General features: G+C 33.3%; 1 protein-coding gene across 4 annotated transcripts in view; it reads right to left on the reverse strand.

The window, feature by feature from the left end:
- Window positions 1–12,033, reverse strand: part of TAOK1 (TAO kinase 1) — a 140,244-nt gene that overhangs the window by 38,037 nt on the left and 90,174 nt on the right. For 3 of the 4 annotated variants that reach the window (XM_019739502.3, XM_074320800.2, XM_019739501.3), the window contains 3 exons: window positions 5,651–5,744; window positions 3,946–4,027; window positions 1,245–1,412 (listed from right to left, as the gene is read on the reverse strand). In XM_019739502.3, coding sequence (XP_019595061.1) covers window positions 1,245–1,412; window positions 3,946–4,027; window positions 5,651–5,744 — 344 coding nt within the window. The remainder of the gene's footprint in view (window positions 1–1,244; window positions 1,413–3,945; window positions 4,028–5,650; window positions 5,745–12,033) is intronic. The other variant, XM_019739505.3, reaches the window with a different exon arrangement.

Below are 12,033 nucleotides of genomic sequence, written 5' to 3' on the forward strand. Positions count from 1 at the left end.
ACCACCAAAAAATTAACATTACCTCCTATCTATTTGTGTGTAAATTGAAAATTACATATTACATATATATTTAATCACAATGCTAAGAATGTTTTTCTGAAGTAACAAGGCAAACAATGGTATCTGGACACCAACACTATAATTGTCCTACCATTATCAAAATTCTATAAGATATGCAGAATTTAATAAATATAGATACATGGTATACACACACACACTTTCTTTATATCCTTAGCCTAACAGAGATGCTATTATAGATTTAACTACATTAGAATTTTATTAATTTTACAACTTTACTAAAGTATTTCACATATTTAAAATAGCCCCAATTTTCTAATGACAATTGTAAGAACTAAAAAATAAAAACAAACCAAAAACCCAAAACTTAATTTAAGAAAGTCTTGTATTTTATAGTTCATTAATTATTCAGAGCTATTAAAAAGAAAAGTGACTACTGCTCCTGGTTTCAGAATGCAAAGTGATATCTTTCACTGGAAAGCAGTACAAAAGAATCACAGCTTTGGAATTATGACAAGAACAAAGAAGAAAACATTTAGCGTGAACAAAGATAGTGTCACAAATAATAAGCTTTACATACACATTTCTTTATGAGGAAGTTCTTTAACATTTTGATTGCAAATTTGTATTTCCATTCTCCCTAAAAGGCAACATGGAAAGAACTTGGCCTTGAGAATGAGTGATACATGAATTTGAACTTACACCCTCTACCTTTGGTGAGTTAGTCAACCATTCTGAGCCCTGCTTTAGTCATCTGTAAAATGAGTATTTTAGAACTGTGTAGATGAAAAGAAATTGTGAAGAACTGAAAAGAATCTACTCTGTTGACAGAGAACGCTTGGAAACTTCCTAATGACTTTGGAGTAAGTGCTGTCAACTTCTGGAGTCTGTAATTTCAAATACTTCCAAAAGTGTGTTCCATGGAATTGAACAATCAGGTAAAAAAGGGTTCAGTGGCCAAGTAATTTGAGAGGGACTAGATTAAATAAAGTTGAACAGGTTTCTTTAATAAAAGACTTTGCAGAGCTTTACTATGCCAATGTGTGCACTATGAAGGGATTGAGTTTAAATAAAGCAAAATCTTTTTTCCTATCTGGGATCTTATAGGACAAGTGTTAAGAAGACACAATCTGGGAACCACTGATCTAAAAGATCTGTGGCAAGACAAAATGCACAAGGAAGCTGATAAAGAGAGCTCAATATTTGAGTAATTTCTAAATTATTACCTCTTCTTCTTCCTGTGCTTCTACTGCTGGTCCATTATGTGCCTCCTGGAAAAGGAGTTTCTTCATCTTTCGATACTGGAGATTGTCTAGCTCTCTTACTGCATCCTTTGTCCTTTGAATGAGATCTATTAACACTGTTTCAGGGCGCTCCCGAAGTACAAACATGTGCTACATAAAAGTAGAAGGTAAAAGTCAGGTTGAAACCTATATATTTTTTCAATTTGTATAAATATACCATTTCTCAGACCTATCCTAAGCAATCATGCTAGATAATGCATATAATCTATAGCTCTCTAATTCTATTACACTTCTGACTTCTTATAGTTACAAAATTGTCATTTATACACACACGCTCTGTGTCTACATAACTGCCCTTGTACATTTTATAAAAACTTTGAACATGATACCTTTGTTGGTCAATTGAAAATGCAGAGTTGAAATAATCAAAATGTCTAGTTAGTTAAACACTAAGAATTAAGTCTAACTAGAGCCCTAAATAAAGGGTAAATAAAGGTTTACATATTCTTAGAACTGCCAATTTCATAGAAAAGGCCTCTTCAGTTCTGAGTTATGAGTATATTAGGTTTCAAAAGGAATGTATTTACTGATGGTGGTTTTATGTCACATAAAATTGGATATTATGGGTTCCTTTATAGATTGCATAAGGAACATTTCATAAAACAGTAGCAGTTGAATAAAAGCCATCATATTATTAGTGATTTTTACCACTAACATTTAATAAAGCTCAACCGTATCAAATACAGAAAAACAATTCCACCATTAGAATTACCACTGTTACATTTTGGTATGTTTCTTTTATTTTTATTTATTCTTTTACTTTTTTTTTTCAATTACAGTTGACATTTAATATGATATTAGTTTCAGGTATATAGCATAGTGGTTAGACATTTATATAACTTACTAAGTAATACCCCCAATAAGTCTAGTACCCACCCGGCACCATTCATAGTTATTACGATATTATTGGCTATATTCCCTATGCTGTACTTTAGATCCCCATGTTGGTATATTTCTTTTCAGAAATTTTCTATGTATAGATTTTGTTTTGTAGATACATAGTTAGCACATAGATTGCAGAAAGATACCTTCTACCTTGAGTTCATGAGATGCCCTTGAATTCTTGTAACACTTTTACTTTCTTTGTTAGTTTAAATTTATTTCTTTTCTATGCAAAGAGTTGTAACTATATATTTTATTCTACTTGCACTGTCATAGTATTATGCTACTATTTCAAACTCATAAACATAATGCCAACAGAACATTTCATCAAACATTTATGCCAAAATTATTTAACCTTTACCCTAATTCTGGATCATTATTTCTAATTTTTAATTCTGAGATAAATACCTTCATACATTAAAAAAACTTTTCTATTAATTTTTTTTTCTTATGATGGACTGCTACAGAAATGTAATTGGGCCAAAGGAAAAGAAGCACTTGATAAATATTTTCTGTCATTTCCAATAAGGCTGTGCCAATACACACTATGGACCAGATAAATGAATACTATATGCAGACTTCGGATATAATCCCCAAATACCAAATATCTGGCCCTGGTTGATTGGGTTATTATCAAAAGAGTTTATACGTAGGCAAGTGTAAGAAGCTGGTCACATTCTTCCTTTTTTTCCTGAACCTTAGCTTCTTGGTATGTGCCACTATTTACAATATTCAATCTTATAAAAAATTAATATATTTCTAAGTTTGATAGTCTTCTACATATAGAGCTTGCTCATTTTTCACTAACATAACTCCTAGCTATATTAAACCTTTTGTTGCTATTATGAGTACCTATTTACTCTATCAGTGAAAATAAACTGAACCTCTTTGAAATTCTAAAACTGTCGTGTAATAATAGACTGTTTAAATCTTGTAGTGAAAAATCAATAAGATTCTTTAGGGTCATAAAGAGATAGAGTCAAATCCTACTTACTAATGTCTTATCTAGATGTACTAAGAAGTACATCAAGTTCAACAATACTATTATTGCTATTAATAAGATGGTGAACCTCCAAATGAAATAAATTTTTGAGAACAGAGAGCATATACCAATCATGTATTTAAATTAGGCAACCAAATTTATTGAAAACTTAATTGAATTTACCTGATTTTAAAAATATTTTCATTACTAAGTTAGAAAAATATATTTCTAGAAAAGAAACAAAAATGATATTCATTTTTAAGTTTCTTTTGAAATCTTTTCTCCCACAATATTTATGTAAATATATTACATGTAATTTCTCTTTCATATTATTTTAATATAGGACAGGTCAATATATAAAGTATTATATTATAGATATAAAAATTAAATTCAAAGTTAAATTGTTTTACCAGCTTTGAAATATAACATTATTCCATATAAATTAAATTTTATAATTATGACTCATGAATATATTCTTGTACATATAAATATTTAACCATTTGGTACTATTTTGACTTTTTCACTATATATTTCTATTCAGCCATGGTAAAAGCAGTTAATCAATTTTGGGGGGTAAAAAAAGGAAAAAACTTAGCATCTAAGAAAAGTTCCAAGAGAGAACAGTATATAAAATTAGTGTTTTAGTAAAAACTAGTAGAGCATACTTAATACGTATTCAGAATCAAAGAGGAATAAAGCACATCCTTTAAAATAATTTCTGAGGGGTAGAAAACAGATTTAGAGTATAATAGAACTGACCTTTAAAAGTTCCTCTGATGTAGGGCGATCTTGAGGGATTTTCTGGAGGCAAGAATCTACAAAGTTGCGAAAATAATCAGACCTATTGTAAAGGAAAGTATCAAGTGAACATATTGCTATTTCCTTTAAAAACACATCCACAAATCAACTTACGTGTCTATTGGTGGGAGGGGAGATGGAACAGAAATTATTAAAAAAGCAGACATGATAAACTGTATTTCATGTAAGTCCATGAAAACCATCTAAAGCAACCAATGAATCTACTATTTTTCAAAGATAAACTTGTACAGATTATTTAAAAATTCTGCTCCCACATATTTAAGTATTGTAACTTTTTCTAAATTGCGGCAAAATTAAGGAAATCAATCTTTTTCTTTTTTACATTCAAATGTAAGATAACATTCTTCTCAATTTTTTTTCTCTTTTCTCTAAGCCACCTCTCTTTCTTGTTTGCTCCTTGGATCATCTTTATATGTAGCATGTTTCAGAACACCACTCTGCTTTAGAGGGAATATTTTTTTATACCTGAGTATTTGGTGTTTCTGAACAAATGGATAAAACTTCCATTAAACCCAGAAAATCAATTAAGATATTTCTTAAAACATTAGAAGTCTGCAATATATTATTAAAGCGTGTTATTGATGAGAGTTCAGTGAGTAAGGCAGTTAGTAATAATTACTCCATCAATGTTTGCCTTCAATAGTCAAATAAGATTTTAAGTTCTTTGTAGGCAAGAATTCTTTTTTGAATCCACAAAGTATCACAGTGTCAAGACAGTCTGTGTTCAATATAATTATTACTTACGTGTACCATAATACTAAACTCTGTGCCAAAAGATTCCTTCTATATATCTTTTACATAAGTAGCAAAAATCTATGACTGTGCCTTAATTATGTAATCTTTAAAATCTTTTTAAAAAATAAAGTATTGCTAATATATATGCATCTACTTGTAAATTTTAATATTTATTAAACATACTAGATAGTCTTCTAGAATTTTTCAAATGCTAGACACACCTGAGGAATTAATTTCCCATTATTAAAATTTTCTATCACTGATAAAAATCCTAATTTTCTAAAATTGTCAATCTGTTCTACATAAACTTCTTTACAGAAATAAACTTAATTTTATCAAATCAAGGAAGCACTAGGAAAAAGAACATCAGAGCACTATGAATAACAATGTAATAACATACACGTATGGCAATCTACATATTTTAGCTATAAAACATTAATTTTAATCATGCTATTTATTATATAATTAGGGTTATGTGTTCCTAAAGTTCAATATATATATATATAAACTTTTGTAAAAAGCAATACTTTTTGCTTTGAAGTGTCATCACTGACATACAAATCTCTAAGAAGCAGACATAATAAAGGATAAAAATGATATAAAGGTAAAATAAACCTATTTTATTTTATTTCATTTTATCTTTGCCAATAATTTATTTAACACAAGTTCACTGAGGGAATTTCACAAACCAAAAACATACAGGATAACGTCTCTGAACAAGCCAATAAAAACATACTCCAAAGCAATGATGGATTAATTACACTATTGTTCCAGGAAATAAACATATTTTAATATCTCTTCAGCTAGTAATACATTTTGCCTAGCTGAAATGAAATCATTTGATAATATCATTAAAATGCATTTAATTTATATTATACAATGTTGACTAATATATTTTAGCAATACTCACCATTCATTAGACTGTAGTGTAGGGGATTCATTTTGGGCTATGTGATATAAGGCACTCATTGCATTCATATTAAATAAAGGAGGCTTCCTTTCCGCTGTAAGAAAAAACTTGCTTATTAAAATACATTCCGGTTAAATAGGGGCACACAAGTATTGCTAAAGTTATTTTTTATTTTTTAAATAATCTCAAACTTAGCCAAAAAAATTACAAGTAGAGTTCAAAGAACGTTTCCAAGTGAATAGAGCAAATTGCTGACCTGATGCCCCACCATTCCTAAATACTTTAGTAGTGTTTATTTTATTTCCGATAAACAAGAACATTTTACTAAAGAACCATAATAAATCCATTAAATCAGGCCATTAATACTGATAAATGACTACCATCTAATCCTCAAACCTCATTCAAGTTTCAATCAAATGTCAAATAATATCCTTTGTAGCAAAAGTGAGCTTTGATCATTTTCACCCTTCAAGAAAATTGTTCATTTTATATAAATTAAATTTATTAACATAAAATTGTTCATAATATATCCCTATAATCCTTTTAATATCTTAAAAATCTGTAGTATGACACCTCTCATTCTTTTTTTTTTTTTAAAGGGGAACAGGACTTTATTGGGGAACAGTGTGTACTTCCTTTTTTTCCAAGTCAAGTTGTTGTCCTTTCAATCTTAGTTGTGGAGGGTGCCATTCAGCTTCAAGTTGTTGTCCTTTCAGTCTTAGTTGTGGAGGGCACAGCTCAGCTCCAGGTCCAGTTGCCATTGCTAGTTGCAGGGGGCACAGCCCACCATCCCTTGCGGGAGTCCAACTGGCAACCTTGTGGTTGAGAGGACGCATTCCAACCAACTGAGCCATCCGGGAGCTCGGGGGCAGCTCAGCTCAAGGTGCCATGTTCAATCTTAGTTGCAGGGGGTGCTGCCCACCATCCCTTGCAGGACTCGAGGCATTGAACTGACAACCCTGTGGTTGAGAGCCCGCTGACCCCTGTGGGAATCGAACCAGCAGCCTTCGGAGTTAGGAGCATGGAGCTCTAACCACTTGAGCCACCAGGCCGGCCCGACACCTCTCATTCTTGATATTGGTAATTAGTGTCTTCTTTCTTTTTTTCCTGATCAATCTGGCTAGAGGTTTATCAATTTTATTAATTTCCTCAAAGAACTGGTTTTTGACTTCACTGATTTTCTCCAGTTTTTGCTTCCTATTTAATTGATTTCTTCTTTGATTTTTAAAATTCTCTTTCTTCTGTTTATTTTGGGTTGAATTTGCTCTTCTTTCCCTAGTCTTTTAAAGTGAAAGTTGAAGTCATGACATTGACAATTTTTAAGATACAATACTTTTGAATGTCCCTCAATATGGGTTCGTCTTATGATTAAATTTGGGTTATACATTTTTGGCAGGAATATCACAAAAGTAAATGTTATATTTTTCTCACTGTATTCTATAAGGCAGCGCATGATTTCGAATGGTCTTGTCATTGATGTTCACTTTGACCACTTAAGGCTGTGTCTGCCAGGTTTCTTCATGGTAAAGTTTCTCTTTTTTCCCTTTGTATTTAATAATTATTTTGTGAGAAGGTACTTTGAAGCTCTATAAATAACTTGTTTTTCACAAAACCTTCATTTTATTCTTTTATTTATTGTGTGGACTTGTAGATTTTAATTTTATCCAATAAACTAAACTCTGACAAAGGTAGGTACAGGAGAAACATCCATGATAAGGGACAAGGCTCTCCAGTTACTCTCCCACTTGGTCTCCCAGATCAGAAAGACAGTCTGTTCAGAGGAACAGCGGGACATGCCATTCAGGTATGGAGGACTAAAACTCTGGCCTTGATCCTATGGGTACAATGGTTCAGTATCCATGGCAACTTTATGGAACATACTACGGTGAATAATGAGGATCTACTGTACTTGGAGAAGGAAAATCAGTGAAGAATACAGAGAGCCCAAGTAAAGTGGTTCCCAGTGAGAAAAGTTTCCAAATGGAGATACCGGTCAACTTGTCAGGTACAGTAGCGAAAGCAGGGAGGAAATGTTGGTCCTGTCCTGCCTCCATCACCACCCTGAAGAAGCCCCATCACCTCCTGCCTGGACAAGTAGGAGGCCCCATCACCTCCAAGAGGCAGGCCCCTTTTGCCTACCTCTATAAATAAATATAGCCTTGAGACCTGCCGGATCAGAGTATGCGTTCCTTCTTAGGAATATAATGAGAGGAGAAAGGCTCCTCTCCTCTGCTATAAAAAGGAGGAGGAAAGGAAAATATAAAGCAGTAGATGACAGAGATGAGCTGATTGAAAAAGGAGGGTTCTGAGGTATCTACACTTTTTCAGTACGGGAACTCTTTACTTTCCCAGAGGTGCACAGCAAGCACGGTCTGGGTTGCAACATAGACCTTTTAGCCAGGAATTAATAGAAAACATCTTTTGGTGAATTCCAGGTTGAATGTGGCTAAAAGGAAAGGAAGTCATAACTCTCCCTGGTTTTAGGGTGACTTAACGCAAGGTGAACTCAGCTTCTCCTGTCATCAGACTCCACGGTCATGGCACACTTCCACCACCTGGTGACCGCACACTTAAATTGCAAAGCCTGCTTTTAGAAGCCTGGGAAAAATCCTTTGGGTGAATGGAGAAAACCATTGAAATGAACTTATAGCAAACATTTGCTAATTCTTTTTTACCTAGAAATAATACGTTGATAATTCTAGACCCAAAAAAACCCCTATAATCTGCTACGATCATTTATCCTGATGTGCAAAATGCCTCATAATGAGCAGTGAGGAAGTTTTGATGCTGGCTTCTGTCTTTTTGACATGGTCCCATCATTCCTTGATCACCTCCTTGCTTTCTATCACATTCAGATGCTCCAGGCTCATCTGGTACTTTCCCTACTTCAGACACTAGATCAACCATTTCTCCAAAGACGCATGGCAATAGATGTGCTCACTGTTACTGAGGTGTCACTGCTCTTAGATCCTCTCAGTAGATAAAGTTAGGGAACACACACATGCACACAATATACTTATATACATACCTGCGCAGTAAATATCTATATGTGTATTGAAAACAATTGCACTCGCTACAATCTCAAATCCCATCCAATACAATAGCATCTATTCTAGCTTTCTCTTTCCATTGTTTGTAACACCTTTCTCTGACAGTGAAAAACCTTGCTCTCATTATCCTTAATATATTTTATTTGATAAACTCCCGCCGTATGTAACTAGTCTCCCATCTTTGCTACCACCCTTTCTCCCGAGTTCCCCTTTTCTCTTCTGAAGTTTCGAAACCCCAATATAAGTCACTCTACATTGTGAATATCTTCATCCAGTTTCTGATACCTGACCCAAACATTAGTGAAGCCCTCCTCACCAGTACTTATGAGGGAAGCCCTCTTCTTTTTGATGAGGCACTGCCACTGTATCAGGACAACCCTCACAATGGACGTTCTCTTTAAGACTCTGACCCTATACAATAGGACACTGTCCCTGTTGTCACCTCCTCACCCCATTGGGCTCTGACACCCCATGCTGAGACATCTCTATGTAAAAATGCCTCAGTCATCCCACTAGGGTTCTGAATCTCCAAACTTGACTGCCCACCCGCATGGAAACCCTCATTAGATTCTGTTTCCACATACCAGGCTATTGGTCTGTGGGAACTCCCTCCTCTAATCACACGACTCTGACACGCCATCTGGGCTACCATGGCTCACCAGCTACACAGTTCGGGAAGGGGACAGTTACTGATGAAATTCTAAATGAATGAAATAACTTGTTTTTTTGATAATTTATTAAAGTATGTTAGTCTTTTAATGTTGTTGTACAATTTTTAAATGGTGTACCATCAATATATCAATCCAGGATATGCCTTTTGACTTTGTCATTTACTATAAAATTGAACATCTCTCAATTTTGTCAAAGAACAGTGAGCTTAGCTAAAAATCATAGAAGAGATTTACCAAACCTAAAATGGGGACTTTGGTGAATTCAACTGACACTTTCTATCTCAAACTCTTATAAGCTACTATACTAATATGATTTAAACAAAATTTGTTTTTAAGTTAGAGAATCTATTCCTATTACCTTGCACATGTCTCTCAAACGTCTCTATCTATAAATGTGGATTGCTTAAATTCTGAGTTGATTTTTGTGTATGGTGTAACATACTGGTCCAGTTTCATTATTTTGCATGTGGCTGTCCAGTTTTCCCACCACCATTTATTAAAGAGACTGTCCTATCCCCATTGTATATTTTTAGCTCCTTTGTCATAAATTAATTGACCATATATTATTTCTGGGCTCTCTATTTCATTCAGTTGATCTATGTGTGCTTTTTTATGCCAATACCATACTATTTTCATTACTATACTTTTCAAACATAGTTTTAAATCAGGAAGCATGATGCCTCTAGCTTTGTTCTTCCTTCTCAGGATTGCTCTGTCTAATCGGGATTTTTTGTGGTTCCATACAAATTTTAGGATTGTTTATTCTATTTCTGTGAGAAATGCCACTGGAATTTTGATAGGGATGGCACTGAATTTGTAGATTGCTTTGGGTAATGTGGACATTTTAACAATATTAACTCCTGCATTGAGCACAGAATACCTTTCCATTTATTTGTGTCTTCTTCAATTTCTTTCATCCATGTCTTAAATAGTTTTCTGTGTACAGGTCTTTTACCTCCTTGGTTAAATTTATTCCTAGGTATTTCTTTCTGATGTGATTAGAAACGGGATTTTCTTAATTTATCTTTCTGATAGTTTGTTATTCGAGTATAGAAATGCAATTGTTTTATATATTGATTTTGTATCCTCTAACTTTATTGAATACATTTATTCTAACAATTTGTTGGTGGGATCTTTAGAATTTTCTATATATAATGTTATCTGCAAACAGTTTTATCTCTTCCTTTCTGATTTTGGATGCCTTTTATTTCTTTATTTTGCCTAACTTCTCTGGGTAGGATTTCCAATATTATGTTGAATAAAACTGGCAAGAGTGAGTATCCTTGCCTTGTTCCTGATCTTAGAGGAAAACCTTTTAGCTTTTCACCACTGAGTAAAGATGTTAGCTGTGGGCTTGTCATATAATGGCTTTTATTATGTTTAGGTACATTCCCTTTACACCCAGTTTGTTGAGAGTGTTATAAATGGATGTTGAATTTTGTCAGATGATTGTTCTGCATCTATTGAGATGATTACAAAATTTTTACCTTTCATTGTGACATTGATTGATTTGCAGATGTTGAACTATCCTTGCATCCCTGAATAAATCCCACTTGATCATGTGGCACGATCTTTTTAATGTATTGCTGAATTCAGTTTGCTAATATTTTGTTGAGGATTTTTGCATCTATGTTCATCAGGGATATTGGCCTGTAATTTTCTTTTCTTGGAGTGTTCTTGTATGGCTTTGGTATCAGGGTAATGCTGGCTTTGTAAAATGAATTTGGAAGTGTTCCCTCTTCTACTTTTTGAAGAGTTTGACAAGAATTGGTATTAAGTCTTTAAATGTTTGGTAGAGTTCACCAGTGAAATTATCCGGTCATGGACTTTTGTTTGTTGGGAAGTTTTTGATTGCTGACTCAATCTCTTTATTAGTAATCATTCTGTTTCGATTTTCAATTTCTTCATGATTCAGTCTCGGTAGGTTGGATGTTTCTAGAAATGTATCCATTTCTTCTAGACAATCCAATTTGTTGGGGTATAATTGTTCATACTATAATTGACCCTTGAACAACAGGAGTTTGAACTGTGCGGGTCCACTTATACAAGAACTTTTATCAATAAATACATTGGATATTTTTTTCTGGAGATTTTCTTACTACTGTGAAGCAATCGTATCAATTACACTAGGCTACCATAAAGCAATTATACTGCTTAATCTTTGTTATTGATGCATGAATCGTTATACTTGTAAATAAATATCCATTTCTTTTTTGTATTATTTACAAATTTTTGATGTCTAATATTAGTAACATGTATAACATCTACAATGTTTTGTATCATATTAGACAATACTGATGCAGGTACTGACAGAGGATTCACCTTCAAAACAGATGACATAAACTTAAGGTATTGATAAATACAGTACAGTACTGTAAATATATTTTCCTTATGATTTTAACATTTTTTCTCTAGCTTACTTTATCATAAGAATACAGTATATATCACATATAAATGTGTTGACTATTTGTTATTGGTAAAGCTTCCAGTCAGAAGTAGGCTATTATAAGTTTTTGGGAAATATAAAGCTATACCTGGATTTTTCACTACGTGGGGGTTGGCACCTCTAACCCTCATGTTGTTCAAGGGTTAACTGTAGTCTGTAATGATTCCATATATTTCTGTGGTATCAGTGGTAATGTTTCCTTTCACTTCTGATCAT

Source organism: Rhinolophus sinicus, chromosome 12 (genome assembly GCF_057876585.1).
Source record: "Rhinolophus sinicus isolate RSI-liver-muscle chromosome 12, RSI-T2T, whole genome shotgun sequence".
In the NCBI taxonomy this organism is placed as follows: domain Eukaryota; kingdom Metazoa; phylum Chordata; class Mammalia; order Chiroptera; family Rhinolophidae; genus Rhinolophus; species Rhinolophus sinicus.